Here is a 21,116-nt window from a genome sequence, read left to right on the forward strand (position 1 = left end):
CTTTTCTCGAGGGATTTGAAGTATCTGTGCTGCTTCTTCCCTTAAAAACGTTGACTGTGATCCTTGGTCCACCAAAGCTTTCAAGGTAACCATCTCTCCATGTATATTCTTGACCTGCACCTGAGCCGTTGCCAGTAGGACACTCCTTGTCCCGTTAGCAACACATGTAGTGGATGTCTTAGTTAGATGGAGTACCGTATGATGTTTAAACCCACAGGTTCCACATTTGATGGTACTATCGCATCTTGCATTCTGATTGTGGTTCAAGCATCTATGGCATATATTTTTTGTTTTAACCCATGATACTCGTTCCGCCACTGGCAATCTCAACAGACTTCGACATTCTTCCGTTAAGTGTCCTTGTTTTCTACAGTATAGACACGCACTTTTATCCGTATAGAGTGTCGTACTTTTCATAGGCTGCTGTTGCCGATGATTGTAATTGCTGCTGCACTTCTTTGATGCTAGATTTATACTGACTATTTATTTTCAAATTTCCTATCACTACAATAAATGAAAATCTTAAAACTAAACTAGAACGAGATACCAACGCAGTGATATCTCCGTTTCCCCTTATCTGATATTTTACGATCCTAAGTAAACACACACATGCATTTCTTAGACTCATTATCTATTCCCTTTTTAAAAGTACACATGCAGGGTTTATACGGCTGTGCGTATTGGTTTTATGAGATAGGCGATCGTACAAATAGACCCTAAACCGCACACAGACTCTATAAGATAACAACGCGTGGGCTATGAAATGCTAATGCGTTATCTCTCATGTTCAAAATAAATGTATTTTGAACATTCTGCCGGGCGCGTAAGTCTACATAGTGGACTGACTGTATTTTTGTCTAATTATATCTTTGATTTGTCGTTCGATAATTTGTAATAGTGGACTGTAATATTAGATATATTATTTTACATAAGTTCTAAAGATCTAAAAATTTAAAGCTGATACATTTTGCCTTTGAATAAACTTCTTAATAAAACATATCGCTAATATTATTATTATGAGAATAACTAAAATAAGAGCAGCATGACCACTCATATGATGAAACTGCAAACCCCTTAGATCGACATTTGTTTTCTGGACATCTCTAAGCTTCGTCATCACGGTACATTCTACTAGGCGATTTCCTCCGTGCATCGTCTTGTAATGGGTGTCTCGTATAATTAAATAGGCCAGCCGTGATTTTCGAATGATCATAGGATGTTTTTGATCTAGCTGCAAATCAGAGTACTGAAGTCGACCTCCAACTCTTAAAACCCCCTCTTCGTCTAGGTACGGGTGCAAATTAGCCAGCTTGTGTCGATGATCCATCTGTCTGTTATCTCTTAGTTTTTGTACCTCACTTGGCCATTCTATCTTCTGATGACCTTTAACGATGTATTTCTCCGCCTTTAACAACTCCTCTCTCGTTAGATATGACGGGAAGGATCGGGTTCCCTTCAGTTTTTCAACAAACCGCAAGATGTAAGAGTAAACTCTTAGAAGTCTTCCATATGATGAATACCTTTCTATCAAATCGTTCAATAAGGTAGGTGCTTCCTTGGAAGCCGTGGAAGCGCATGTCTTCAATTCTGGAGGGGTTAGAGACCATTCCGCCTCCGGCAACAGCAGCCACTGGGGACCTTCCCACCATAGCTTTGAGTCTACAAGTTTATCTGGGGACACGCCTCTTGACCCCAAGTCTGCTGGATTCTCTTTTGACTTTACATTCCGCCACTGCGCCTGAGATACCAAATTTTTTATGCCGGTTACTCGTGACCTTATAAATTTATCTTTGCTCTTGTTATTTTCAATCCAAGCAAGTGTAATTGTGGAGTCACTCCAGGCATAAACTTCCGATTCGGCTTTGACCACACTAATTATTCTATTTAGCAGCCTGGCCAATAGGAAGGCTGCACACAGCTCTAATTTCGGAAGCGTCTTTTTGTTTTTAATCGGGTTTACTTTGCTTTTTGCAGCCATCAAGGAAACTCCTTTATCGGTTTTAATATAAACCACTGCTGCATAGGCCTTCTCTGATGCATCCGCAAATCCCAAAATTTTAATTTTACTTTCGGATGAAGAGTTTAGCCATCTAGGTATCTTAACGTCTTGTAGAGACGAAATACGTGTCACGAATTCTTTCCAGCTGATCTCCAAATCTCCATCGATTTTCTGGTCCCATTGCATCTCTAGCAACCATAAACTCTGAATAAACAACTTCGCCGTTATTATGACTGGTGTCAGCAACCCAAGCGGATCAAATATTTTTGCTAGATATGATAAAGCCAGCCTCTTTGTTGTACTCTCCGCTGGGTATTCCGATATTTTAAATCGAAATTCGTCTTCCTTCGGTTTCCACTGAAGTCCCAGGGTTTTTACATTAGTGGTTTCATTGATGTTTATTATTTCGTTCTCCTTGTCTTCTTTCGATGATTTCACAATGTGTTCATTGTTTGAACACCATTTTCTGAGATGGAATCCATAACCCTCTAAGTGCCTTGATATTTTGAATCGAAGCTGGAGACACTCTTCTATTGTGTCTGCCCCCGTAAGAAGATCATCCATATAAAAATCTTCTTCAATTATTTGCTTCACCTTCGTATCCGCGCATTCTTTCGCAATCTGCATTAAGGTTCTTACGGCCAAGAACGGGGCACTTGCTGTTCCGAATGTCACTGTTGTCAGCTGATATTCTTTGATTTCCTCATTCCTATCTTTCCGCCACAGAACATGTTGATACCGCTGGCTCTCCTCATCCACCATTATTTAGCGGTACATTTTTTCAACATCTGAAGAAATCACGAACCTTTTTAAACGAAAGTTGAGTAGTATGTCGAAGACGTCTCTCTGCAACCGTGGCCCGACATGCATTATGTCGTTCAGACTTCTTCCATTATTTGTACTCGCGGAACCGTCGAAAACCACTCTGACTTTCGTAGTCAGACTGTCCTCTCGAACAACCGCTTGATGTGGTAAATAATATTTACCGCTATGAATCTGTTTCACTGGCTTCATGTGCCCCAGTGCAATATATTCCTCCATAATTCTTGAGTATTCATGCTTCATAGCATTATCCTTGATGAGCTTTTTCTCCAGGCTAATGAGTCTGGCTGCTGCCTGTTTATACGATGTTCCCAGCTCTTTATCTTCTTTGAAGGGGATTTGAACTATAAACCGCCCTTCTTCATTTCTTTTCGTTGTAGCAGCATAATTATCCAAACATTTTTCGTCATCGTTTGTAACCATGTCCATATCCAACTCTTCAGTTTCCCAAAATCTTTCAATCTCTGTAGTGACATTGACACCTTTTTTCGCTACTGGGACTCGAATCGTTAATGGGCCGGACAACATTAATCCCAGCTTGGTATGTTGCCCCAACATTCCATGCTTCTTATGTATTCCGTTCTTTAGTATGTCCACATACACATCTCCGCCAAGCACCATATCTATCCTCTCGTTCTTGTAGTAGTTTGGATCAGCCAATTGAAAGTTTTTCCATACACCCTGGTTGTGTACTAACGAAGAATCCAAATGGACGGAAGCTAACGCTGGTAAAATAAGAGCTTCGACATCGAGTGAATAGTTGCTGGGAAATCTCGGATGGATCCTAACTTTTACTTTTGATTTTGCAACTCCCACCAAATTGTCACCTAGTCCATGCAATTCCATATTGGCCTTTTCTCGAGGGATTTGAAGTATCTGTGCTGCTTCTTCCCTTAAAAACGTTGACTGTGATCCTTGGTCCACCAAAGCTTTCAAGGTAACCATCTCTCCATGTATATTCTTGACCTGCACCTGAGCCGTTGCCAGTAGGACACTCCTTGTCCCGTTAGCAACACATGTAGTGGATGTCTTAGTTAGATGGAGTACCGAATGATGTTTAAACCCACAGGTTCCACATTTGATGGTACTATCGCATCTTGCATTCTGATTGTGGTTCAAGCATCTATGGCATATATTTTTTGTTTTAACCCATGATACTCGTTCCGCCACTGGCAATCTCAACAGACTTCGACATTCTTCCGTTAAGTGTCCTTGTTTTCTACAGTATAGACACGCACTTTTATCCGTATAGAGTGTCGTACTTTTCATAGGCTGCTGTTGCCGATGATTGTAATTGCTGCTGTACTTCTTTGTACCTGCTGCCTCCAAATTTTGATATCGTTCCTCCAAGAACTCCAAAACATCTTTAAGCTCCTGAATTTCTTTCGATTTCTTTGTATGCTGCTCGTATAATAATAAACCTTCTTTGTCTAGCTTACGGATGATTACACGCGCCATTACAGCATCCTCGATGTTGCATTTCATTGCTTTTAACCCTTGGACGCATTCAATTGTTGTATCAAGTAATCCTTTTACTTGTTTAGCGTTCTCACTACACACATGGGGTTGATCTAACAATCGGTCTAGTATCGTTTGAAACAAAATTCTTTTATTTCCAAAGCGTTGATTTAGTATCTCCCACGCTGGCTGGTAATTGCTTCCATCTGCCGGTAAATGTTTAATTACTTTTGACGCTTCTCCTTTAATATGAGCTTTCAGATAAAACATTTTCTCAACGTCCGATAAGCTCTCGGCATCATGTACGAGCTTCTTGTATAAATCATGGAAAGATGGCCATTCTTCCACGTTACCGTAGAAGTCCGGTATTTTTATCTCCGCTAGTTTTACAGGACATCTCTCCTCCTTACATTTGTCCAATCTTAAGATCAGCGTTGTTTTACTTCTTTTGTAGAGGTTTTCTACTTCATCAACTTCTTTAGTGATGTCTTCGTAAGACCCCTCATGGTTGATAGTGAGTTCCCATAATAGATCATTAATTTGATTCATCTGTGTTTCCCATGATCTTTTTGCTTCTTCCAGCAAGACTTTAATATTGAGTTGTTCCAACTCTAGTAGTTCTCCTACTAACTTTCGAATAAGTTTTCTTATTCTTTCCTTCCTTTTTCCCGCTATTCTTTCCTTCTCATTTTTGGACTCCCCATTTTCCTGCGGTTGGATTTGTTGTAATTTCAACCCCGACGATTCAGTTTTTCCAGTTTCCAATTGGCTGGCTGCATCCTCGTTCGTCTCTAGGGCTGCACAGATTTCCTCCACCAATGAGTTCACCTTCTCATAATACTTGTTTTTAAAGTACGGTTCCTCGGTGATACCCAATTCGGTTAACTTCGTGTGGTTATTTTTGAATTCCTGCCAAACTTGCCCCAACTGGGCTTTGCAGGTTTCCTTAGCCACACTTCTTGCGGTTTCCTTAAGGCAGCTTTGCTTCAAATTGATGATATATTCACCAATCTCATTTTGACGCTTGTATAACTGCTGACGAACCATTTTACTTTATTTGTAGTTTTGTTTGTTTATTTTTCTGATATTTTTATTATGTGTTTTTTTTTCTTCTCGTTGTCTAAAGCCACGAGAACGCTTCTTCACTGTATTTCCACTTTTTAGTGGATTGTGATTTCTATTATTATTTTTCTTCTCGTTGTTTAAAGCCACGAGGACGCTTCTTCACAGAATTTAATTTTTCAGTGGGTGTTAAACAATTTTTATTAAATTGCTTTATAGGCCTAGTTCCATTGAGCTTCTTACCTCGGGTGGGGGATAACTCAATTTTACGAAGGACCAAATGTTGAGCTGAATCTAAAACGCACTTCTCTGATGCTAGATTTATACTGACCATTTATTTTCAAATTTCCTATCACTACAATAAATGAAAATCTTAAAACTAAACTAGAACGAGATACCAACGCAGTGATATCTCCGTTTCTCCTTATCTGATATTTTACGATCCTAAGTAAACACACACATGCATTTCTTAGACTCATTATCTATTCCCTTTTTAAAAGTACACATGCAGGGTTTATGCGGCTGTGCGTATTGGTTTTATGAGATAGGCGATCGTACAAATAGACCCTAAACCGCACACAGACTCTATAAGATAACAACGCGTGGGCTATGAAATGCTAATGCGTTATCTCTCATGTTCAAAATAAATGTATTTTGAACAGCTCCCATAAAAACCTATCTGGGATTTTGTTTTCTTGAGCCAGTAGAGGGCGCAATTATTATCCGACTTGGCTGAAATTTTGCATGAGGTATTTTGCTATGACTTTCAACAACTGTGCTGAGATAAGTTCAAGTCGGCCCATAACCTGATATAGCTGCCATATAAACCAATATGAGATCTTGACTTCTTGAGCCTCTAAGGGGCGCAAGTATTATCCGATTTGGCTGACATTTTGTACAACGGCTTCTCTCATGACTTTTAACATACGTGTCAAATATAGTATGAATCGGTTTATAGCCTAATACAGCTCCCCTCTAAACCGATCTCCCTATTTTTCTTCTTCGTCCCCTTAAGTGCACAATTCTTACTATATTTGGCTGAAATTTTTCACAATGACTTGTACTATGGTCTCCAATATTCAGTTCAATTATGGTCCGAAATGAACCATAACTTGATATTGTTCCAATAACATAGCAATTCTTTTCTTTTATCCCTTGTTTGCCCGAAAAGAAGCCCGAACTTAGCACACTTTTACTTGTTGGTTTTATTTTGGTCATGCTTCAAATTTCATCGTAAATTGAAAGCAATCAACTGAATTTTATACGTAAGCCATAAATCGACTTTACATGTCTTTATTAATATGCACAAGATTAAGGGGAAATTGATAAAATAACCGAAAAAATATACTCTTGAGTGGTTTATGAAAGATTGCTATTTGATTGTACACTAGATGACGGAGTGAACTTAAGGGTATAGAGTAATGAAATGGGACTAGTCATATCGGGAAAGTTACCCCATCACTATCTAGCGGAGTAATTTGCAATTAACGAAGTGATGGAGTGATTAAGGTATAATGTAATAACGACGCACAGTGGGATGGGAACACAAGTTAGAGTTTAACAATCTTCTATTTCTAAACCGATGGAGATATCTTAACCAAATGTTATCTGCTTGCTCTCCTTCATTTTGATCTTCAATAATCTTTTCGTGGTTTTTCGAACATATTCCAGCTCAAACCAGTAAGGAAAGGCAAAAGTCGAGCGGTGCCGACTATATAATACCCTACACCACCTAATACATGTAGTACTTTTTATATGTACAACTTGTCTCGAAATCTAGTCAGACTTTAATTTGGATACCAATTGAAATAGCAATTTAGAACGTTGTAAGATTTTCCTACCATAAGACAAAAGATTTGGATTTCCACATCTTCAAAAGGCCATATCGGATAAAAGACTATGTGGGAGTTATATCGAAACCTGTACCAATTTTAATGACACATACTGGGAAATGAAATACAATAAAACATCTGTAACTTACTGTCTATTAGAGTCCATAACAGAGGAAATATTGGAGCTATATGTGAATTAGGACTGATTTTAATGAAATTTTGCGCACGTATTGGAACGTCAATTTAAACGTCTCATGCAAAATCGGACGAAAGTTGTGGCTTCTACAGCCTTAAAAGGCCATATCGGGTGAACGATATATACGGGAGCTATATCTAAATCGAAACCGATTTTTATGAAATTTTGCACACATATTAAGACGTCCAATAAAGCACCTCATGTAAAATTTTGTAAAGATCGGACCAAAATTGTGGCTCTAAGCCTTAAAAGGCCAAATCGGATGAAATATATATATGGGAGCTAAACCTTCATCTGAACCGATTTTTATGAAATTTTGCACATACATTGAGACTTCACAAAAACGACTCCACGTCAAATTTGGTGAAGATCGGACCAAAATTGTGGCTTCTACAGCCTTAATAGTTCAAATAGGATGAAAGATATGTATGGAAGCTATATCTAAATCTGAACCGATTTTGATGAAATTTTTCAGATATCATGAGAACAGTAACAAAACAGTTCGTGCCAAATTTTGTGCAGATCGGTTGAAAATTGTAGCTATTACGGCCATTTAAGTGCAAATCGGGCGATACATATATATGAGAGCTATATCTAAATCTGAAGCGATTTTTATGATGTTTTGCACACATATGGAGACCTCAAATAAAACTCCCCATGATAAATTCGGCAAAAATCGGTAAGAAATTGTGGCTTCTACAGCCATAAACGGCCATATCGGATGAAAGATATATATGGAAGCTATATCTAAATCTGGACCGATTTTTATGAAATTTTCCGTACATATTAGGACACCAAATGAAACACCTCGCGCAAAATATTATAAAAATCGGACTAAAACTGTGGCTTCTACACCCTTAAAAGTCCATATCGGACGAAAGATATATATGGAAGCTATATCTAAATCTGAACCGATTTTTATGAAATTTTGCACACATATGTAGACCTCAAATAAAATACCCAGTGCCAAATTTTGTAAAGATCGGAAGAAAATTGTGGCTTCTACACCCTTAAAAGTCCATATCGGACGAAAGATATATATGGAAGCTATATCTAAATCTGAACCGATTTTTATGAAATTTTGCACACATATGTAGACCTCAAATAAAATACCCAGTGCCAAATTTTGTAAAGATCGGAAGAAAATTGTGGCTTCTATAGCCTTAAAAACCCATATCGGATGAAGAATATATATGGGAGCTATACCTAAATCTGAACCGATTTTGATTAAATTTTCCAGATATGTTAAGAACAGTAACAAAACAGTCCGTGCCAAATTTTGCAGATCGGTTGAAAATTGTTGCTACAACGGCCATTTAAGTGCAAATCGTGCGATATATATATATGAGAGCTATATCTAAATCTGAACCGATTTTTATGAAACTCTGCACACATATGTAGACCTCAAATAAAATACCCAGTGCCAAATTTTGTAAAGATCGGAAGAAAATTGTGGCTTCTATAGCCTTAAAAGCCATATCGGATGAAGAATATATATGGGAGCTATATCTAAATTTGAACCGATTTTTATGAAATTTTGCACACATATGTAGACCTCAAATAAAATATCCAGTGCCAAATTTTGTAGAGATCGGCTCGACAAATCGACAAATGCACTAATCTATAATACCATGTACCACAGTGGTGGTGTAGGGTATGAATCTTTTCGTGACTTTTCGAACATATTCCAGTTCGAAATGGTAGGCAAGTGTGTGCTGTTTTCGAAACACTTTGACTGGCATAACAGATTGCAATTTCTGATACGCCATGTATCATCATCAACACCTTTTTCAAATGGATTAAGGTGCTCTAACTACCCAACGACTATTGACATGCTTTTGTTTTGCAACATGGCTCATAAGACTTCTAACTCTCCGCACCGCTGTAATATTCCGATGCAAACTAATCATCAATGCTAAGAACTTCAAACAGATCAACATTGGCAAACTCTTTTTGTTTTCCACTTGAACGTTCACTAAATGTCATTTGAAGTGCTTTTTGTGCTTATGTCACTTTGACCTATAGCGCAGCGTCGGACCGCAACGAGCGCAATTGACAAACTAATCGAACCGGCCCGTTGATATGCTGTAAGCCATTGTAGCGGAGTTGATGAAGATATACGAAGTATCAGAAATCGCGATCCACCATGCCAGTCAAAGTGTTCTGAAAACCGCACACACTTGCCTAGGATTTGAATGTTCTTTGCTATGCTATTCTTTCAAAAGAAGCCATTGAATACGATTTTGAACTGTAATATGTTCGACAAGTCACGAAAACAAATCTCGAGATGTTACCTAGATAAGAGTACCAGGAGCCATATTATACCCACCACCGAAGGATTCATTTTGTCATTCCGTTTGCAACACATCGAAATATCCATTCCGACCCTATAAATTATGTATATTCTTGATCAGCGTAAAAATCTAAGACAATCTAGCCATGTCCGTCCGTCTGTCTGTTGAAATCACGCTACAGTTTTTAAAAATAGAGATATTGAGCTGAAACTTTCCACAGATTCTTTTTTGTTCATAAGCAGGTGAAGTTCGAAGATGGGCTATATCGGACTACATCTTGATAAAAGCCACATTTATTATCCGACGGTGAATGGCATTAGGCTCCTCGACAACTTTCTGCAATGTGGCGTAGATCGATCTTGATTTGGTTATAGCTGCCATATAGACCGATTCGCCGATTTAGGGTCTTACTTACTTACTTTACTTTAATTGGCTATGACAGAATATTTGTTCCACTAGCCGAATGTAGAATGCGCTTATTCAAAAAACTCTGACACCTAGTTTCGAGGTGTCTCCCACCACATGATCTTTCCATCGGGCTTTTGGTCTTCCCGGTTTGCGTATACCATCGTGTTTGCCTTCAAAAGACTAATTTGCTGGAGCTTCTTCATCCATTCTGACAACATGACCTAACCAACGCAGCCGTTGTATTTTGATGCGTGTATGGTATAGTCGTCATATAGCTCATACAGCTCGTGGTTCATAAGTCGCCTATATTCTCCATTATCGTAAACTGGTTCATATATTTTACCAAGAATCTTTCTCTAAAATACTCCACGCACTGCCGATTTAGGGTCTTAGGCCCTAAAGCGACAATTATTATCCGACATTTATTATCCGATTTTGCTGAAATTTGAGACTGTGAGTTGTGTTAGATCCTTCGACGTCCTCCTTCAACTTGGCTCAGATAGGTCCAGATTTGGATATAAAGGGTGATTTTTTTGAGGTTAGGATTTTCATGCATTAGTATTTGACAGATCTCGTGGGATTTCAGACATGGTGTCAAAGAGAAAGATGCTCAGTATGCTTTGACATTTCATCATGAATAGACTTACTAACGAGCAACGCTTGCAAATCATTGAATTTTATTACCAAAATCAGTGTTCGGTTCGAAATGTGTTCATTCACCGTAACGTTGCGTCCAACAGCATCTTTGAAAAAATACGGTCCAATGATTCCACCAGCGTACAAACCACACCAAACAGTGCATTTTTCGGGATGCATGGGCAGTTCTTGAACGGCTTCTGGTTGCTCTTCACTCCAAATGCGGCAATTTTGCTTATTTACGTAGCCATTCAACCAGAAATGAGCCTCATCGCTGAACAAAATTTGTCAAAATTTGAACACATTTCGAACCGAACACTGATTTTGGTAATAAAATTCAATGATTTGCAAGCGTTGCTCGTTAGTAAGTCTATTCATGATGAAATGTCAAAGCATACTGAGCATCTTTCTCTTTGACACCATGTCTGAAATCCCACGTGATCTGTCAAATACTAATGCATGAAAATCCTAACCTCAAAAAAATCACCCTTTAGCTGCCATATAGACCGATCCCTCGATTGAATGTCTTTGGCCCTTCGACATTCTTCGTCATTTTGGCCCAGATCGGTTCAGATTTGGATATATAAACCCATATATATATATAAACCCATCCGCCGATTTAGGGTCTTACGCCCATAAAAGCCACATTTATTATCCGATTTTGATGAAATTTGGGATAGTGAGTTGTGTTAGGCCCTTCGATATCCTTCGTCAATTAAGCGCAGATCGGTCTAGATTTGGATATAGCTGCCGCATAGACCGATCTCTCGATTTAAGGTTTTGGGCCCATAAAAGGCGCATTTATTGTCCGATGTCGTCGAAAATTGGGACAGTGAGTTGTGTTAGGCCCCGACATTTTTCTCTAATATGGCTGAGATCGGTCCAGATTTGGATATAGCTGTCATATAGACCGATCTCTCGATTTAAGGTTTTGGACTCATAAAAAGCGCATTTATTGTCCAATGTCGTCGAAAATTGGGACAGTGAGTTGTGTTAGGCCTTTCGACATTTTTTTCTAATATGGCTAAGATCGGTACAGATTTGGATATGGCTACCTTATAGACCGATCTCTCGATTTCAGATTTTGGGCCTATTTATTGTCCGATTTTGATGAAATTTGGGACAGTGAGTTGTGTTGGACCCTTCGAAATCCTTCTTCAATTTGGCCTAGATCGGTTCAGATTTGGATATAGCTGCCATATAGAACGATCCGCCGATTTAAGATTTTGGGCCATTAAAAGGCGCATTTATCGTCCGATTTTGCCAAAATTTGGGGCAGTGAGTTAGGTTAAGCCCCTCGAGATACTTCTGCAATATGGTACAGATCGGTTCAGGTTAAGATATAGCTGTCATATAGACCGATCTCTCGATTTATAGTTTTGGGTCCATAAAAGGCGCATTTTTTGTCCGACCTCTAAGAAATTTGGGACAGTGAGTTGTGTTAGGCCCTTCAATAGTTTTCTGAAACTTAGACCAAATCGGTCCAGATTTGAATATAGCTGTCATATAGACCATTCTCTCGATTTAAGATTTTGGGGCCATAAAAGGCGCATTTATTGTCCGATTTCGCCGAATTTTTTGGACGGTGAGTTGTGTTAGGCTCTTCAACAGTTTTCTGATACTTATCCCAAATCGGTCCAGATTTGAATATAGCTGTCATATAGACCGACCTCTCGATTTAAGGTTTTGGGCCCATAAAAAGGGCATTTATAATCCGATTTCATTGAAATTTGACACAGTGACGATGTAAGGCTTTTCGACATCTGTGTCGTATATGATTCAGATCGGTTTATTTTCAGATATAGCTACTAAAAAGACCAATATTTTTTGTTATACACAATTGAACAATGACTTGTACTTATTAGTATTTGGTTTAAATCGGATCATATTTCGATATAACTGCTATGGGGCATAAGGTATGCATTTTTCGCCGGATTTTGAACGAAGGTGGTTTACTTATATACTCGAGGTGGTGGGTATCCAAAGTTCAGCCCGGCCGAACTAAATACCTTTTTAATTGTTTCTCTTTAGGAGTGGCCCTCCGACTTTTGCATTGCAAGTTGCAAGTCGTGAAAGTCCAGTCAGTCCTTCGCTCATAGCCACACCTGACGGTGTTTGCGCAATGCATTTTCCGTGTATCCATGATAACTGCAACGATATCGTCAGCACATCCTGCTAGGAAGGCTTTCCAGATATCCGTTGCCCTGCTGCTCTCCTGATGTGATCTCATATTCACTCGTCTCATCAATCGATTTATAAATAAGAAGCCGGTTGTACAGCTAACTTCTTATTATTCTCATCATATTCGCGGGTACATTAAAATCCGTAGGTTGTTAGACCATCTGAATTGAATTGCGTTTTCACATCCAGTGAGGTCAAAAACATAATCTAACTGAAGTAGTGATTCCTTTGCCTAGCCTGCCTCTACTATTTCCACCACATATCTGAGAGCTGGGATCGCATGGAAGCCGACCGTAATCGGCATACATAGCAACCTGTATGAGAAAGGCAATGTGGTATCACCTTCTTGCTTTGCTTATAAGCACCAGCGCTTTGTTTCTTCCATACATGCGGCAAGACTCCTGCCAATAGACACCGGTTGAACATTCACGGTACATCTTAGTTGGTTGATAACGGAGTTACCTATGAACATATTTGTTAGAATTCTTGAACCATACTCACTTTTATTTTAAGCCTGGTTAGGTGATAGAATAACATTCGATTCATTTGAAATTCGTTTATTTTATTTTAACACTAAAACTGTTTAAAATCGAGAAAATATGGATTTTAGACATTAAAGAGAGAGATTTCTATTTTTTTTTTATTATCTTTTTTTTACTTTTTCGTTAATCCTTGAAAGGTTATCAATCATCTAAAGGACATGTAGGTAACATGAGTTGGTTTTAGATTTTAAAAAAATACATAAAAAACTAGGTTTTTTTCACAAATTGTTCGTCGTGTTTTTGTTTGTTTTTTTTTTTTGCATTAAAAGCTACTTTACTAAACTAGGTCGTCGTAATACCTGCACATGTATTTCTAATATCATTAACAATTTCCAATTCGAAAAGATCTTTGCCAGTTCAAGATGCAAAAAAAAATCTTTTTTGCCTTTGTTTCGCCTTGCAGTCAGGCCAAAATTTGAGTGGAACCTTTCATTTTGAATGATATTTCCTTTGCTTTCTTTTTTATGATTTTGTATTTTCCTATGAAGTACCAGACTCCAGTGTTGCATATGCTGACAACCCTCAATGGAGCACATCAAGTGCCTAATTAAGTTTAAATAAAACATTTCTTTGTAATTAGTTCATGCATATGTGTGCGCATGCATGAATGCGTATGACTGATGATTTCGTTATTGCATTTCAAATCGATGATATGGGCTATTCCCTGTTGCTCGAATTATAGTTGCTCTACCACCTGCTCCTCCTCCTCCGCCTACACCTCCGTTGAGTCTGTCCTAGAGACGAGGACTATCTATTACCGTTTGTACGGTACAGCTATTCACTCTTATGCTTGAATTGCCGGCCAAGCATAAATTTCCACTTTGCGCTGTGGAACGCTTACGTCGAAATCTTTTGCCGCACCAATGCATCCCCTTGAATGTGTCCAGGAAAGCTCGTCGAAAATTGGCATTCATGAAGCAGTAGGTGATCGGATTACAGCAACTCGAGGAGTATGCCAAAAGCTGCAATGCACTTATGGACTTGTAATCAATGTACTCGTAAATGGCCGACCCAATGTACATGGCCACCGTGTTGATGACATACAGTGGCGTCCAACAGATGAAGAACTCCAACACCAGCACTGAGAGCATTTTAACTACACGTTTTTTACTTTCCAGGTTCTTGGCAATGTTGTTCCTGAAAGTAGACCATAAATGGAAAATGTTATTAGCAAGGCAAAGGTCAGAGAGAGAGAGACAGAGGCTGAGTATGGTTTCATTTAAATGCTTTAAAGTGGAATGAAGGACTAGAGTGGAGAAAAATGGTATGCCAAGCAGCATGTGGTAAAACACCTACGCACTGGAAAAATAAATTTTGTTTGCAAAAAGTATGTTTTTTCGGTTATTTTTTACCCACCACCGTAGGATAGGGGGTCATTCCGTCATTAGTCATTCCGTTTGCAACACATCGAAATATCCATGTATATATATTGGGTTGCCCAAAAAGTAATTGCGGATTTTTCATATAGTCGACGTTGACAAATTTTGTTCACAACTTGTGACTCTGTAATTGCATTCTTTCTTCTGTCAGTTATCAGCTGTTAATTTTAGCTTGCTTTAGAAAAAAGTGTTAAAAAAGTATATTTGATTAAATTTCATTCTAAGTTTTATTAAAAATGCATTTACTTTCTTTTAAAAAATCCGCAATTACTTTTTGGGCAACCCAATATATTCTTGATCAGCGTAAAAATCTAGGATGATCTAACCATGTCCGTCCGTCTGACAGTCTGTCCGCCTGTCTGTCGAAATCACTCAACAGTCTTTAGGTTAGATTAGGTTTGGTTGAAAAGATGGTGTAGATATTAATCTCCCCCATGCCTCTATAGATATACACCTAAACCAGTAATAGACTTGTTGTGCGCTATAACAACTAAAAAGTAACGTCGAAAAAGAAAATCTATGTTGAGAATTCAATGGTACTTACGAAATCCTTAATTGTTTTCTATGCCACGCCCCCAAGTTGCATCATGTCTGGTATTGTGTCCCCACCTAAGTACCGGTATCTGTTAGACCCGAAAGCCGGGCAATGACAGTCTTCAAGAAGTAAAAAGGCGTTAAGTTCGGCCGGGCCGAACTTTAGATACTCACCACCTCAGGTATACATGTTAACCACCTTTCGTCAAACTCCGGTGAAAAATGCATAGCTTATGCCCCATAGCAGTTATATCGAAATATGTTCCGATTTGGACCAAATACTAATAAGTACAAGTCAAATTAATTGTCAATAACAAAGTATTGATCTTTTTAATAGCTATAACTAAATATAAACCGATCTGAACCATATATGACACGGATGTCGAAAAGCCTAACATAAGTCACTGTGTCAAATTTCAGGAAATCGGATTATAAATGCGCCTTTAAATCGAGATATCTGTCTATATGGCAGCTATATCCAAATCTGAACTGATCTGAGTAAAATTAAAGAAAAATGTCGAAGAGCCTAATGCAAAGCACTGTCCCAAATTTCGGAGAAATCGGAAAATAAATGCGCCTTTCATGGCCCCAAAACCTTAATCGAGAGACCGGTCTATATGGCAGATATATCCAAATCTGAACCGATCTGTGCCATATTGCGGAAGTATGTCGAGGGGCTTAACACAACTTACTGTGCCAAATTTCGACGACATCGGACAATAAATGTGGCTTTTAGGGTCCAAATCTTTAAATCGAGAGATCAGTCTATGTGGCAGCTATATCCAAATCTGAACCGATCTAAGCCAAATTGAGGAAGGATGTCGAGGGGCTTAACACAACTCACTGTCCCAAATTTCGGCGACATCGGACAATAAATGTGGCTTTTAGGGCCCAAATCTTTAAATCGCGAGATCAGTCTATGTGGCAGCTATATCCAAATCTGAACCGATCTGGGCCAAATTGATGAATAATGTCGAAGGGCCTAACGCAACTCACTGTCCCAAATTTCAGCACAATCGGATAATAAATGTGGTTTTTATGGGCCAAAAACCCAAAATCGGCTGATCGGTCAATATGGCAGCTATATCCAAATCTGAACCGATCTGGGCCAAATTAATGAAGAATGTCAAAAAGCCTAATACAACCCGCTGTCCCAAATTTTAATCGGATAATAAATGTGGCTTTTATGGCCATAAGACCCTAAATTGGCGGATCGGTCTATAGAGGGGGCTATACCAAGACATAGTCCGATATAGCCCTCTTCGAACTTAACCTGCTTATGGACAAAAAAATAAACTTTGCAAAGTTTCAGTTCAATATCTTTATTTTAAAAGACTGTAGCGTGATTTCAACAGACAGACGGACGGACATGGCTAGATCGTCTAGGATTTTTACGCTGATCAAGAATATACATAATTTATTGGGTCGGAAGTGGATATTTCGATGTTTTGCAAATGGAATGACAAAATGAATATACCCCCATCCTTTAGTGGTCTTTTCGGGTCGGGTCTTTTAGTATTTTAAAAATTTTTTGCCGTTTCCAAGAGGAAACTGCTGCACAATGTCCACCACAGCTACAGCAGTCCGTCCATCTGTTAAAATGTCAATAGCGGTCGAACGATACTTTTTATTGAAGATCGTTGGGAATTTCAAATGGGTTTGACTTCTCAAGCGCCTAGAAACCTTAACTTTTGGCCGATTTAGCCGCATTATTGGACGGAGTATTTTGTTATGGCTTCTAATATCGATGGTAAGCTTATGCGGATCGACTCAGAATCAGTTTCTGATTCGATTTAGCTATGTCCGCCTGTCTCTCAGTTTGCCAATGTTAATTTATGCATAAAATACAGGTCGGAATTTTCACACCATAATTTAAAATTTTTTTTTGCCTAGAGACGAAGTTTATTGAAATTGAAAGAAATCGGGTTTGTTATCCAATCGTACGAAATTTGGCACAGAGATTTATCTTACGAGTCTTCAGATGACAAGTGAATTTCATAGAAATCGATTCAGATTTATAAATAGCTGTCTCCCGATTTGCGCTTTAAGGGTCTTTGCAAACGCATTTATCATCGGATTTTTTCAAATCTCTACGCGACTTAAGGTGGATACCCAATGTGGTATAGGGGCCGGCTTTGCCCGACTTTAGCATGTCCTTTCTGGTTTATTACCAGTTGCTTATTTGGCTTCCACACTGTTTTTTGTGAAATTCAAAGAATATTGGTTAGGTATTAAAAATTTATTTTCTTTGTTCTTCCCCTTTCATCATTTACCCTACGCCCCTGGATGTAAAGAAACTCAGTCAAGCTATATCTCATTTCAATAGCATTAAATATCAAAAGCTCCTAAAAGTATGCTTTAACTTAGTAACATAATGAACAATATGTATAACAATTTACTTGCTTACCTCCGTAGCACAGAATCTGATGATCTTAAATTACGTTTACTGCTGGTGAATAGCTTCTTGCCAGTGTCAGATTTTCCATAGTATTCGGAATTTCCATACTGCATACAATTATTGCGTGTTGTGTTGTACGGATGATGGTAGTATTGCTGCTGTTGCATCTGATAGCGATACGAATAAGTGGTCGAGGAAGAGGCTAAAGACGATGTTGATGATGATGGCATATTGCCGCTAACGCCCATGGCACAATGACTACTGCAACAACTTGCCATAGCACCACCCACAGGACCACCACCTACTCCTCCGCCTCCTCCTCCTCCTCCCGCTACTAGGCCATTGTTACTGCAACATTCCGATGTACAGTAACTTGAATTAGCATTGACTGAATCACTGTCTGTGGGCACAGCCCGCAGTGTGGCAAATCGCATGCAATAAAGATGACGCCTTCCGTTGTTCGATGTGGTTGAGGCGGATGTGCTGCGCTTGCCGCCACAACAGAAGCGTGATATATTTTCTGTAAATATTATGGAGAAAGTTTGAAAACAATCAAAGACGATTGATGGAGAAATGGTTGTAGTTGGAGAAGTAAATCAAGATAAGTGGTAGTTAAATGATGGGAAGATAAAATGAAAATTAAAGGGCATTATTGGTTGCGTTCTGAGTGTCACATTCAGGTAAATGAAGTCTAAAAATTTCACAAATTTTCATCAACAGATTTCTTAAATAAAACAAACACAGTTTTCACCTCATATGGTAGGCGAACCTTTTCTTATAATCGTAATATCAAGAATTTGTTAAAACAATATGGCGGGGCGCCACAAAAAAAAAAAAAACAAGTTCGGCCGGGCCGAATCTTAGTACGAATACCCTCCACCATGGATGCCATTTGTCGAGTTCTCGGGAGATAAGTTTATATGGGAGCTGTATCAAGCTATTGATCGATTCAGACCATGAGAGAAGCCGTTGTATGAAATTTCTGACAAATCGGATGAGAACTGCGCCCTCTAGAGGTTGAAGTAGTCAAGATCGGTTTATATGACAGCTATACCAGATTATGAACCGATTTAAACCATACTGAACACAGTAGTTGGAAGTGATACCAAAACACTATGTGCAAAATTTTAGTCAAATCGGACGAGAATTGCGCCCTCTAGAGGCTCAAGAAGTCAAGACCCAAGATCGATTTATATGGCAGCTATATCAAAACATGTACCTATTTAAGCCACAAGTCGCACAGTTGTTGGATATCATAACAAAATACTTCGTGCAAAATTTTATTCAAATCGGATACGAATTGCGCCCTCTAGTGGCTCAAGAAGCCAAGACCCAAGATCGGATTATATGGCAGCTATATCAGATTATGGACCGATTTAAGCCACACTTTGCACAATTGTTGGATATCATAACAAAATACTTCGTGCAAAATTTTATTCAAATCGGATACGAATTGCACCCTCTAGTGGCTCAAGAAGTCAAGACCCTAGATCGGATTATATGGCAGCTATATCAGATTATAGACCGATTTGAACCATACTTAGCACAGTTGCTTGATATCATATCAAAATACTTCGTGCAAAATTTTATTCAAATCGGATACGAATTGCGCCCTCTAGTGGCTCAAGAAGTCAACACCCTAGATCGGATTATATGGCAGCTATAATAGGTTATGGACCGATTTGAACCATACTTGAACCAGTTATTGGATGTCATAACAAAATACTTCGTGCAAAATTTTATTCAAATCGGATACGAATTGCGCCCTCTAGTGGCTCAAGAAGTCAAGACCGAAGATCGGATTATATGGCAGCTATATCAGGTTATGGACCGATTTAAACCATACTTGACACAGTTGTTGTATATCATAACAAAATACTTTGTGCAAAATTTTATTCAAATCGGATAAGAATTGCGCCCTCTAGAGGCTCATTATAAGTCGATCTAGCCATGTCCGTCTGTCTGTCGAAAGCACGCTAACTTTCGAAGGAGTAAAGCTAGCCGCTTGAAATTACGCACAAATACTTCTTATTAGTGTAGGTCGGTTGGGATTGTAAATGCGCCATATCGGTCCATGTTTTGATGTAGCTGCCATATAATTTGATCTGGGGTCTTGACTTCTTAAGCCAATAGAGGGCGCAATTATTTTCGATTTGGCTGAAATTTTGTACAACGGCTTCTCTCATGACCTTCAACATTCGAGTCAAATATGGTCTGGTCTACATTTTAGACCGAAAAGAGACCACTTTCTGCAAAATGAAGTTACATTTTTACTCTAGCTTCGAATGTAAAATTTGTTGGATAAGTGTATCGATCTGCTTAAAGTCACTCATTGATTCGATTTAGGTCCGTCTGTCTGTCTGTCTTTGAGTTCTTGATATCATGGTACAGGTCACATTTATTGTCCGTTTACCGTTTAAATGTTGGCTCTTTTTCGGATCCAAAGACGAACTTTATTGAATTTTCTAAAAATCGTTCGAGATTCACTTATACCACTTATACCACTTAAACATAGCTGGTATACTTGATGGTATAGAGTATTATATAGTTGGCTCAGCCCGATTTTTGGTTGTTGTTTTCATGTTAATGGTGAGTACATTTCTAAGGCATCTCACAGCTCTTCACATGGTTATCAAAGAATGATGCTTGCATTGAACCCAATTTCTTTCAGAATTAAAATGTTCCGTTGATATAATTTGCAACTGATAAGAAAGCGAGCTGGTATTAAAGGTTAATTAATTTTTTGGAAGATCAGTTGAGCATCCCATTCAAATAATTGGCTATCATTGGGAAGATCAGCAATCGAAAGTAATTTTTTCATTTCTATTGCAATCGGTTTTATATACCGAAACGACCCAACCTTCCCAGGGGCTGGTCAGGAAATGCTACCCCTCTTTAATGCGCAGTGTGGCTACAACAACAACGACAAAGCAGTTTCTTGACAACTGATACTTGTTATACCCACCACCATTGGATAGGGGGCATATTCATTTAGTCATTTCATTTGCAATACATCACAATATATGCATTTCAGACTCTACTAAGTGTATATATATTTTTGATCGTCGCAAAATTCTAAGACGATTTAGAGATGTCCGGGTGTCTGTCCGTCCATCATTTGTAATCATGGTACTGCGATCAAGAATGAAGATATTGAGCTGAAAATTAGCATAGATGCGTTTATACCCACCACCATTGGATGGGGGCATACTAATCAAATCATTCCATTTGTAATATCTCGAAATATTGATCTAGGGCCCCATAATGTATATATATTCTTGATCCTTTCGACATTATAAATCGATCATGCCAGGCCCGCCCGTCCGTCTGTCGAAATCACGACAGCGGTCGAACGCTTAAAGCTGGACACTTCAA

The 21,116-nt window shown here is 38.7% G+C and overlaps 3 protein-coding genes across 3 annotated transcripts in view; all 3 read right to left on the reverse strand.

The window, feature by feature from the left end:
- Nucleotides 1-388: 388 nt before the first annotated feature.
- LOC131997060 (uncharacterized) lies at nt 389-2,761 on the reverse strand. The gene is made up of 2 exons (XM_059367334.1): nt 1,072-2,761; nt 389-498 (listed from the first exon to the last, which is right to left on the reverse strand). Exons 1-2 carry the CDS (start codon nt 2,759-2,761, stop codon nt 389-391), a joined length of 1,800 nt encoding a protein of 599 aa, XP_059223317.1.
- A 3-nt stretch (nt 2,762-2,764) lies between these two features.
- LOC131997061 (uncharacterized) lies at nt 2,765-5,326 on the reverse strand. Its single transcript, XM_059367335.1, has one exon. The coding sequence runs from the start codon at nt 5,324-5,326 to the stop codon at nt 2,765-2,767; it is 2,562 nt and encodes an 853-aa protein (XP_059223318.1).
- An 8,341-nt stretch (nt 5,327-13,667) lies between these two features.
- Nucleotides 13,668-21,116, reverse strand: part of LOC106092915 (uncharacterized) — a 134,293-nt gene continuing 126,844 nt past the window's right edge. Inside the window, exons 5-6 of the mRNA XM_059367336.1 lie at nt 17,751-18,261; nt 13,668-14,567 (exon numbers count right to left, since the gene is read on the reverse strand). Coding sequence (XP_059223319.1) covers nt 14,165-14,567; nt 17,751-18,261 — 914 coding nt within the window. The 3' untranslated portion in view covers nt 13,668-14,164. The remainder of the gene's footprint in view (nt 14,568-17,750; nt 18,262-21,116) is intronic.

Source organism: Stomoxys calcitrans, chromosome 4 (genome assembly GCF_963082655.1).
Source record: "Stomoxys calcitrans chromosome 4, idStoCalc2.1, whole genome shotgun sequence".
NCBI lineage: Eukaryota > Metazoa > Arthropoda > Insecta > Diptera > Muscidae > Stomoxys > Stomoxys calcitrans.

Bases quoted from the DNA above. Each gene is read 5' to 3' on its own strand.
- LOC131997060 (XM_059367334.1), bottom strand. From the start codon at position 2,761: ATGGTGGATGAGGAGAGCCAGCGGTATCAACATGTTCTGTGGCGGAAA. The intron at 499-1,071 runs GTTTGCAGTTTC...TTGTAGTGATAG, and splicing joins AACAAATGTCGATCTAAGGG to GAAATTTGAAAATAAATAGT.
- LOC131997061 (XM_059367335.1), bottom strand. From the start codon at position 5,326: ATGGTTCGTCAGCAGTTATACAAGCGTCAAAATGAGATTGGTGAATAT.